This window comes from Macaca nemestrina, chromosome 7 (assembly GCF_043159975.1).
Source record: "Macaca nemestrina isolate mMacNem1 chromosome 7, mMacNem.hap1, whole genome shotgun sequence".
NCBI classification, from domain to species: Eukaryota; Metazoa; Chordata; class Mammalia; order Primates; family Cercopithecidae; genus Macaca; species Macaca nemestrina.
In genome coordinates, this window is record NC_092131.1 from 63,009,649 (window position 1) to 63,021,026 (window position 11,378).

The 11,378-nt window shown below is 35.6% G+C and overlaps 1 protein-coding gene across 7 annotated transcripts in view; it reads left to right on the forward strand.

Annotated features, from left to right (window-relative positions):
- Positions 1 to 8,657, forward strand: part of LOC105481898 (kelch like family member 28) — a 119,552-nt gene extending 110,895 nt beyond the window's left edge. For 5 of the 7 annotated variants that reach the window (XM_071100244.1, XM_024792873.2, XM_071100245.1 and 2 more), the window contains 2 exons: positions 1,004 to 1,212; positions 3,369 to 8,221. In XM_071100244.1, the coding sequence (XP_070956345.1) occupies positions 1,004 to 1,212; positions 3,369 to 3,532 (373 nt within the window). In that variant the 3' untranslated portion in view covers positions 3,533 to 8,221. Of the gene's footprint in view, positions 1 to 1,003; positions 1,213 to 3,368 lie in introns of all 7 variants that reach the window. The other 2 variants (XM_011741692.3, XM_011741691.3) reach the window with 2 other exon arrangements.
- Positions 8,658 to 11,378: the final 2,721 nt, after the last annotated feature.

Sequence of the window (11,378 nt, forward strand, 5' to 3'; positions counted from 1 at the left end):
TTCCCTTAACTGTATAGAAGATCCTAAAAACCTCTGTATTTAAGCCAGGCATGGGGGCATGTACCTTTACTCCTAGCTACTCAGGAGACTGAGACAGAAAGATCACTTTAGTCCCGGAATTTTGAGACTGCAGTGAGCTATGATTGTGCCACTGCACTCTATCCTAGGTGACAGAGCAAGACCTGTCTCTAAAATAAATAAATAAAGTTTAGGAACAAAAAAAAATCTGGCCGGGCGTGGTGGCTCACGCTTGTAGTCCCAGCACTTTGGGAGGCCGAGACGGCTGGATCACGAGGTCAGGAGATCCAGACCATCCTGGCTAACATGGTGAAACCCCGTCTCTACTAAAAATACAAAAAAATTAGCCAGGTGTGGTGGCGGGCGCCTGTAGTCCCAGCTACTCGGGAGGCTGAGCCGGGAGAATGGCGTGTACCCGGGAGGCGGAGCTTGCAGTGAGCCGAGATCGCGCCACCTCACTCCAGCCTGGGTGACAGAGCGAGACTCCATCTCAAAAAAAAAAAAAAAAAAAAAAAAAAAAAAATCTGTATTCAATTAGTGGTTTTCAAAGTCACGTGCATACTCATTTGACTTTATTCTTACATGAATCCCTTGAGGTTGCACTATCCTTATTTTTGCAGGTTAGAGGAAATGACTTATTCAGGATTACACAAATCCACAGCAGTAGGGCTAAGGTTCATTCAGCCCCAGGTGTACAGAATTAGTACTTGAACCCAGGTTTTCTGACTCCAAGTTCTATGCTCTTAATATACTTTGCTGCTTGCACAATATAATGGAATAGCATATGGAATTGCACCCTGTTTACAAGGTAAGCTTTTATCCTTACAATCTTATCAGCAAAACCTAAGCATTTGTGGCAGACTAGTCTTATTTAATATCTCTCTATTACGTGAACTTTTAAAGCTGTAGGGGGTTTTAGTTTTGCTTTGACAGGAAGAATGACACAAAAGATCTGTAAATTAAATGTTTTTTTAAATATTTGCAGTGTGGAGCGTTATGATCCAAGTAAGGACTCCTGGGAGATGGTTGCATCCATGGCAGATAAAAGGATTCACTTTGGCGTGGGTGTCATGCTAGGCTTTATTTTTGTGGTGGGTGGACATAATGGAGTCTCACATTTGTCCAGCATTGAAAGATACGATCCTCATCAAAATCAGTGGACTGTGTGTAGACCAATGAAAGAACCTAGAACAGGTAATAAAAATTTATTAATTTCCAAACATATAAGGCAATGTTTTCTATAATGATGTGATTGTAATAATAGCTCCTTGGAATATAGCAGTAGGAATATTACTAGTCCAGAAAAAAAAAAAAAAAAACTTGTATGTGGTAAACTTGAAAGACAATTAGCTAGACAAAAGTATATAGATTTCTTATGACTTTTATATGCCAGTGTGCATATTATTGTTTCTCAAACTTGCTGAATACATTTTGTGAAATGCTTATACTGGAGTGTATATTTATAGAAGCTCTTTTTGTCCATGTAACAAATGTCCTCTTTTCATATGTTACATATATACAATCCTCGGATTGTTCTGTTTTCTATTGTATATCAGTAATCTGTATGTTCACTTTCAAATGTTCTTTCTTCCCCAAGGGGTATAGTTGATCAAAAAGGTTGGATTTCAGAGTTCATAGAAAAAAAACAAATCCACTCTTGTGGTTTGGGAGAAATTGTTTTCTTTGAACTCAAACTCATCACAGCATTTTAAGGGAAAGGTTTTTAGATACTGATGTAAATGCTTTAGGGAGCACTCCTCATACAGGTTGAATATTTCCTATCCAAAATGCTTAGGACCAGAAGTGTTTCAGGTTTTGGATTGGGGATTTTGGAATATTTGCACTATGCTTACCAGGTTGAGCATGCCAAGTTCAAAAACCCTAAAGTGTGAAATGCTTAAGTGAACACTTTCTTTGAGTATCATATGGTGCTCAAAAAGTTTCAGATGTTGGGCCAGGCACAGTGTGGCTTACGCCTGTAATCCCAGCACTTTGGGAGGCCGAGGTGGGAGGATCGCTTGAGGTCAGGAGTTCAAGACCAGCCTGGGCAACATGGTGAAACCCCGTCTCTACTAAAAATACAAAATTAGCCTGGCATGGTGGCACATGCCTATAGTGTCAGCTACTTGGGAGGCTGAGGCATGAGAATCACTTGAACTGAGATTGCGCCACTGCACTCTAGCTTGGGAGACAGAGTGAGACTCCGTCTCAAAAAAAAAAAAGTTTCAGATGTTGGAGCACTTTGGATTTCATATTTTTGGGTATTGGATGTTCAACCTATATTTATGATTAAAGAACCTCTTGAAACAAACATGCAAGAGAAACTGAAAGGACAAGTTGAAATGAACTATTTTAGTGTTTACTATAATTTGTTTCTTTCATATCCTTGAGAGGGAAAGCCACAGAAACAATGAGAACTTAAAAAATTGGGGTAAACTGTTTCTTTTTAGAACTATATACGATAATATCTAAAGTAGAATTTTTTGAAGCATAAATTATGTCATTTAATATATTTAAAATATTTAAATTTAAAATATTTAATATATTTTAAATATTTCAGTGTATTTGAAAGCCTCATAAAATGATTTTTCTAGAATGAAATGAAATTTTAAAAAAAAAGCCTATGGAAAGATATATACTCCGTTTTACTAAAGGGGAAGGAAGAGTAGGATTAGAGAGGAGAGGTAAAGGAAGACTTCAACTTTTGCTTTTATTTATTTTAGTTTAGTTTTTAGACAGGGCCCTACTCTGTCCAGCCAGGTAGGGATGCAGTGGTATAGTCATAGCTCACTGCTGCCTCAAACTTTTGGCCTCCAGCCATCCTCCCACCTCAATAACTCTTATTTTGTTTTAAGGATTTTATTTTTCCATCAAGCGCATATTGCTCCAGTAGGTACCCCATACCCACAGGAGATATGTTCCAAGAACCCTGGTGGACTGAAACTTCAGATAGTACCAAACCCTATATGTGTAATGTTTTTTCCTATACATATATATCTATGATAAGGTTTAGTTTGTAAATTAGTCAGAGTGAGAGATTAGTGACAACAATAATAGAACAATTGTTACAACAGATTGTAATAAAAGTTACGTGGATGTGGTCTTCCTCAAAATATCCTACTGTACAGTACTCCCTATTTTCTAGTCATGGTTGACTGCAGGTAACTGAAAGCATGGAAAGCAAAAACTCAGATAAGGGGATGACTAGTGTATATTGCTTGTATAATATAATTAATAATAGATTGTTAAAATGTCTTTTAATAAAACATTAAAATACAAATTTATTTTTAGTTTGAAAAAGTAATACTTCATGGTTAACATGTTTCTTTTTTTTTGCTACCCTTTCCTAGGAGTTGGTGCTGCTGTAATCGATAACTACCTTTATGTTGTCGGTGGTCACTCAGGGTCTTCCTATCTGAATACAGTGCAGAAATATGATCCTATCTCAGATACGTGGCTGGATTCAGCTGGCATGATATACTGTCGCTGCAATTTTGGGTTAACTGCACTTTGACAAATGTGAACTCTCGGAAATAGTATGGTGGTGAAACTTGTACTGCATGAACAGATGGCCCAGTTTTCTGAAACCCACAAGCTGCATTGCTTTCTTTTTAACTTGAAGTGGCATGAAGACTCAAAGTTTTGTTGGGTACTTTTCATTGACAAGTAGTTTTGGTTGCTCTTGATTACACAGTAAATCAATAATCAAAAAGAAAAAAGAGAAAAAAAAAAAAAAAGTAAAGACCTTGTCAATTGAATTGTGCACTTTTTCCCCGAAGACTGAGATATACTAGTTTTATGTTCATAAGTGTACGTGTAGAGAAAACGTTGCTGCTTTTTTTTTTTTTTTTTTTTTAATTTCTAGCTTTCCTTCCCTGATACCATGATTTACTAGGATGAGCGATGCTTTAGGTGCTGGAGTGTATTGAATGAATGGACAGAGTGCTGATACTGCTTCTTGGATGTAAATGCTTCACATTTTTCATTTGTTTTAAAACAAATAAAGGGCTGCTTTTTATTTTGGTACTTTTAAGGGTTGTAAATAACATGCCATAAGTAGTCATCTGAATACTCTTCCTGCTAAATGGTTTTAGGGCTAGGGATGTAATAAATTTTTAAGACAATTGCTTTTACTATCATGATATTTGGGGCCCTATTTTAGGAAGTCAGATATTTACTGTTTAATGCCTTTTGTAGATGGACAGGTTAACGTTGGATGAATTTAATTACCTATCTATGCTATGGTTAGCATGGATAGGAGTTTAAGTACATCAGTTGTTTCAGTTTTTCTTCAGTAGTACAGCAGGCCTTCCAGTGCTGATGTAAATATTTGAGCAGTGTTTAGTACCATTCTTAGTGCATATTAATTTTTTTCATATATCCTTATAATAATTTTAGTTTTTTAAGATCTTTGCTTTTTCAAAGTGTTCAGATATAAAAATGGTGCTAACTGTAAGATTTGTAACAAGGCTGTAACTGATGTCCTTTTGGATGTTCAGTATGAGATATGCATGACATGTTTTGATAGTCTTTTGCATTTTTAATGGTTTGATTCATTTGTGCTTATTAAAAATGTTAGTGATTACACTAATGTTAACATCCAAAAATCATCAAAATGGCCTTTGTTATGCTTTTCATGGTTCCTGAATAGTGATTTAAAGAAAGTTACACTTTTGATCTTCTTTCTTCTTGTGCTAGATATTACATGTCCTTCTTAAAAACAGAAATATATGCATTAAATATAAAGCACTAGGCAGTTATGCATTACTTTGTACATTTCTTAGGTAACTGAATATTTTAATGTTATTGAGGAAAACTGGAACTCAATGTTTACTTGAGTAATGGTTCTAAGTTGAGTTCTACTTTGATTAAAGAAATGATCTTTTAAAGTGAAATTGTTTGCTGTAGCCAGTGACAGCTTATTTAAAGGAAGTGGTTAACTTATTTGATTTTAGCATGTTTTAGTAAATGTCTGTTAGTCTTAAACACATTCACTTGCATTTTATTATGATGTTGGTACTTGCATTTTGGAACTGTAGTCATTTGATTTTCTTTTCCTTGATTTTTTTTTTAAACCTGTCTGCGATCTCCTTATAAAGTCTCCGCAAGACCAGTGTATAATTTTTCCTAAGAAAAAAATTGATATTATATTCTTAAGTGCCATAATGTTCTAGACTATTGTTAAGAAGCCATTTGTAATGATAAAACATAGGTTCATTTGTTAGTATATATGTTTATTTCTTGAATACTATAGCCAGGCAATTTACAGTTCTTTGTTCTTCCATAAACTGCCAGTTGTAGATTTGAATATATACTACAAAACTATGTAAAATCATTTTTAATCATAAACGTAGTATCATGCTTTATGAATATTTGCACAGATTATAAAACCTTGCAAGTGATTTTTAGTCTCTTATAATTTAGAACTCAACAGGAGCAACTAATATGATTGATAGTCTGAGTATTTTCTATGTTGCTTGTCTGAATAACATAATAATATATAGCAATAACTTTTTCATTGATTTGAATAAATCTATTGCATAGAAATAGGTGCACTATTGTAGTTGGCCCAGACTTTAAAGAACAGCAATTTAAAATAGATTCATCACATATTTAGTTTTAAATTCCCAATTCAGTTTTGTTTATAGCAATTAAATTATTAAATATATCCTCTTATACTATTTTTAATCCCCTATTCCCAAAAGATAAGGGAATTTGAAAGACCATGGAAAATGATTTTAGGACGGGCGCGGTGGCTTATGCCTGTAATCCCAGCACTTGGAGAAGCCGAGGCGGGTGTATCACCTGAGGTCAGGAGTTCGAGACCAACCTGGCCAACATGGTGAAACCCTGTCTCTATTAAAAATTAAAAAAAAAAATTAGCTGGGCATTGTGGCAGGTGCCTGTAATCCCAGCTACTTGGGAGGCTGAGGCAGGAGAATCGCTTGAACTTGGGAGGCAGGGGTTGTAGTGAGCCAAGCTTGCACCATTGCACTCCAGCCTGAGCAACAAGAGTGAAACTCCGCCTCAAAAAATACAAAAAAAAGAAAGAAAATGATTTTAATTATAAACACATCTATTCTATACATTGTATTTTAACGTTTTACTCATGTATCATCTCCACTATCAAATTAGTGTATAATCATTTGGTAAATTAGATCAAAAACATATACTGGTCATTGTTTTTGAAAAATCTAAATTTCATCTTGATGAAGACTAAATGTGAAATATCTTGGGCAGTAGTAGGAGCCATACACCAGTGAACAAATTATGAAAATCTGTGAAGGGAAGAGGAAAAATGTTCAAAATTTATAAGTATATTTATTTTAGAATTGCTTAACCTACTGTACTATTCGTAGCAACCAGAGCTACTAATCTGACCTGACAACTAATATGTTTACATTAGCGCCTTCTTTTACAAATTTGTGAGAAGTTTCATTGTGAACACTCTGCTGACAAATTGTGAATTTAAAGCCACATGTTTCTAATGTTAAAAAGGATCAAAATGTTTGGTTATAAATCCTCATGATTAAAAGTATTAGAAATAATTATATATATTCAGGCACGAAGAGAAAAGCTATTTAAGATTTCCCAGAAATATTTTGGAAAAGAGCAGCACTGGGAAATAGAAATTAATGTAATCAGTTGCAAGATACTTGCCTTCTATAATTATAATGACTTAATCTGTTAGGCACCTTTGGCTATTCAATAATCATGGATGTTGTAATAGAATGTAAATGACTTTTAATGTAGCTCCAAGGATATTTATAAATTCTATGTTATTGCTGTTATTGTTTTAAATATGAGTGAATATTAAATTATAGGAAGTGGTATCAAGTGACAGGAAAATGGCATTAGGTTTTGAAATTTTAGTTTGATAATCTGACACATGTGGAAGGTTTACTATATGTATGAGATATTCTGTTAGATGCTGTGGGAGCTAGAGAGATAAGATAGACTCTTTTTCACTCAGAGAGAGTAAAATATAGTGGGAGAGACCCTAATAACTATTTTGGTGAAGGATGAATCTAATTCCTTATCTCTGACATCATAAGAAGTGATTAGAGACCTAGTTTATGCATAAGCAATTCCTTAGTGTCCAATTAGGTTTTATTGGCATGAAAAAGAAATATTTAAAAACCGAATATTTATAGAACTCCAAATCTCCTAGAATTGGATAATGTATTTTCTAGTAAGAAAACTATAGAAATTTTAAATATATATATTTCCTGTAGTATCAAGGCTCTGGCTGACATTGAGAGAAATATATGTACATGTCGTGTTTATTTTCAGTTTTGGTGTTGGATTCCTAGTATTGTCACCTAAGTGCTCATTTTCAGGAAAATCAGATTCTACAATAAACACTTACTGCTTCAAGTTCAGTAAACTTGTGATAACCTCATAACCTCTGTAGTCTAAAAGTTAAGGAATTATAAGATGTCACATGTCAAGTTAACATCCAGTTCTACTTCTTAACCTTTTTTCCCTTTGTAAACAGCACTTTAATTAGACATGATTTAATTAGATAACAGTTATTCTATGGCTGGATATGCACTGGATTTTCACTTACAGTACATTGATTTGGTGTTAATACACATTTGAAAAGAGTGAGGAATATAATACATTTTTAATACAATAGGTTTACAAATTTTCCTACTGGTGTGACTATGGAGTCAAATAAAAATCCAGTTTACATCTCTGCAGAGAGAAAAATTGTTATCCATATGTCTTTTATATTATACATCTTTAACTAGAGATAATTTATTGTTAATTTTGTCAAGTTATCATGTGTAAGTCCCATTTATTTTTAAATACTAAGCAAAAAGTTCCAAGTTTGCCTTAAAATACAAGTGAAATTAAAGAACTGGATGATAATGCCTATATTTTTGCCTTATGAATTGTGCTGTGTATTATAAACCAGCAACGGTTTTGATTTTAACAGGATTCTGAAATTTTGTAGCTGTAGAGTACTAATATTTGTACTCTCTTGCAAAGAATGTGATCTAGTTGTGGTAGTTTAAATGTTTTTGTATATGTATTTTACCTCTGAACATGTACCTTTTTAGCATCAGGGTTTTATTTTATTTATGTTTACATACTAAAGTGTCATTTAACTAGTTGAAAATTGTATTCTTTTTTTATTTTAAAGGTTATTTGTGTATATTATTGTGGTAATGTTCTGTAATTATTATGGTTACATTTCATTTAATGTAAAATGTTTAAAATAAAAATGAAAAATCTACTTTGTATATGTCATATGATAATTGTGAACTGAACCAAGCTAACTTTGTCATGCTCATCTCTTAGGGTTTTATGCATAGATAGGTAGTAGCCATAGAGTAGCCACACCTTTACATCCTCATTAGCAGGTTACAATGAAAACCTGTCTTAGGCCAGGCCTGGTGCAGTGACTCACGTCTGTAATCCCAGCACTTTGGGAGGCTGATGCGGGCGGATTACCTGAGGTCAGTAGTTTGAGACCAGCCTGGCCAACATAGTGAAACCCCGTCTCTACTAAAAATACAAAAATTAGCAGGCATGGTGGCGTATGCCTGTAATCCCAGCTACTTAGGAGGCTGAGGCAGGAATGAACCCGGGAGGCGGAGTTTGCAGTGAACCGACATGCCAATGCACTCCAGCCTGGGCAACAGAGCAAGACTCCGTCTCAAAAAAAAAAAAAAAAAATTTTCTTAAGCCAATTCTGCCACACATTCAGACATTTACTAAAGAAACTTAAGTAAAACAAGAGTAAAAGTGTTCAGTAAGCCCATTGCAGTCCCAGCTTTCTGTCCTTTTAGATTCTCTAACCAGCCTTTTGAAAGGTTTACTTGAGGCAGACACTGTAATATCCAAGAGGATTTCATTACTTTTGTGGTCAGTATCAGGTAACCAGCAATCCCAAAGAAACAAGCAGTTGAGACTTGGGTGGCTTTTTTTAGGAAGTGGTAAATTACAAGCCTGAATGGATTCAGTCTTTATAAGTAAAAGTAACCTTCCTTTTTTCTTTTTTTTGAGATAGAGTCTCACTTTGTTGCACAGGCTAGAGTGCAGTGGCAGTGGCACAGTCTTGGCTCACTGCAGCCTCCATTTTTTGGGCTCAAATGATCCTACTGCCTCTGCTTCCTGAGTAGCTGGAAGTACAGGTGTGGGCCACTGCCTGGCTAATTTTTAATTTTTATTTTGTAGAGATGAGGTCTTGCTCTGTTGGCCAGGGTGTTCTCGAACTCCTTGCCTTAAGTCATTCTCCCACCTCCGCCTCTGAAAGTGCTGGATTTCTGGATTTACAGGCATGAGCCACCATGCCAGGTCAAGAGCACCTTTCTGATATCATCGTAGTCGATGAGCCACTTCCCCAAGAAATGCTTCTGACATTTAATATGCTAATTAGCAAAGCATTGGATACTGATTAGATTATGGATAGATAACAGAAGTACTTGAAGTTGCTTTCAGCATGAATTTCCTAGATAGAATGCTAGCTAGCCACCCCTTAACTCCAGTCTTTTAAAAAAGGTATAAAAATAATTTGCTATGATACAAAACAGTTGTACATACTTATGGGGTGCAGATGGTATTTTGATACAAGCATATAATATGCAGTGATCAAATGGGTAATTGGGATATCCATCACCCCAAACGTTTATCGGTTGTGTTAGGAACATTCCAATTCTAGCTGGGCGCGGTGGCTCAAGCCTGTAATCCCAGCACTTTGGGAGGCCGAGACGGGCGAATCACGAGGTCAGGAGATCGAGACCATACTGGCTAACACGGTGAAACCCCGTCTCTACTAAAATACAAAAAACTAGCCGGGCGAGGTGGCGGGCCCCTGTAGTCCCAGCTACTCGGGAGGCTGAGGCAGGAGAAGGTCGTAAACCCGGGAGGCGGAGCTTGCAGTGAGCTGAGATCGTACCACTGTACTCCAGCCTGGGGGACAGAGCGAGACTCCGTCTCAAAAAAAAAAAAAGGAACATTCCAATTCTACTCTTTTAGTTATTTTCAAATATGAAATAAATTAATGTTAACTATAGTTGCCCTATTGTGCTACCGAACACTATATCTTTTTTAAAAAAAAAATTATTATAAGTTCCAGGATACATGCAGAGGACCTCAGGTTTGTTACATTTGTAAACGTGTACCAGGGTGGTTTACTGCACCTGTTAACTCATCACCTAGGTATTAAGCTCCACATGCGTTAGCTATTTATCCTGATGCTCTCCCTTCCTTTGTCCCACCGACAGGCCCCATGTGTGTTGCCAAACACTAGGTCTTATTCCTTCTATTTAACTGTATTTTTGTACCCATTAACCATCCACTCTTTTCCCTTTTCCCCACTACCCTTCCCAGTCTCTGGTAATCATCATTCTATTCTCTTCCTCCATGAGTTCAAGTTTTTATTGCTCCTACATGAGTAAGGGCATGCAATGTTTGTCTGGCTTATTTCGCTTAACATAATGTCCTTCATTTCTATCCATATTGTTTCAAATGACAGGATTTTATTCTTTTTATGACTGAATAGTCCATTATATATATGTACCACATTTTATCCATTCAACCATTGATGCACACTCTAATACTGTATCTTGGCTATTGTGACTAGTGCTGCAATCAACATGGGAGTGCAGACTTGTTTTTGATACACTGATTTCCTTTCTTTTGATATTAAGGACCTCAACTGCATTCTTAATGAGGGCAACTCCTAGAGTTGAAGTTGGAACTTAACAGACATATCCTGAAGTGTTTAAAGTGTATTATAGATGACACAGAAAATGTAAATAATGCATTTTGAATGGAGTACACATTAAAATATTGAAATTGACATTTCTTGGCCACATAGATGCTTTTTTAGTTCTGCCTTTTTATTCTAATGCATGCAGAAATAGCTTTCATATTACTCAGAAGTCATTGTAAAATTTTTCAGCTGACAGTTATTGAGAGTTTAGTATGTGCAAGACGTGGTGGAAGGCGTAAATGAGTAATATAAGACATATCCCATAATCCACTAGAGGAATGTAAAAGTCACCTCAGATTTTTTTCCCCCTGGAAGGGAGAATAGAGAAAAGTGCTAGTCTGGCAGAGGTCTAGTTATGTCTCTTGGGTCCTTTCATAAAATTACTAGATGATCCTCTCCTTTGCGGCAATAATAGGGGTGGAAGTTTCAACTCTAATGTGGAAGACTGTGATGACTAGATTTTAGGAGTCAGCAATAGACTTGTAATGGAATACAAAAAAAAAAAAAAAAAAAAAAAAAAAAAAAAAAAAAAAAAACACCTTCCAGTGCAGAGCCAGAACTCAAGTATAGGAGTAAAATTGAGTGGTGTGATGAAAAGACAATAGGTATTAGAGCAGTTCAAGTCAGTTTTGAT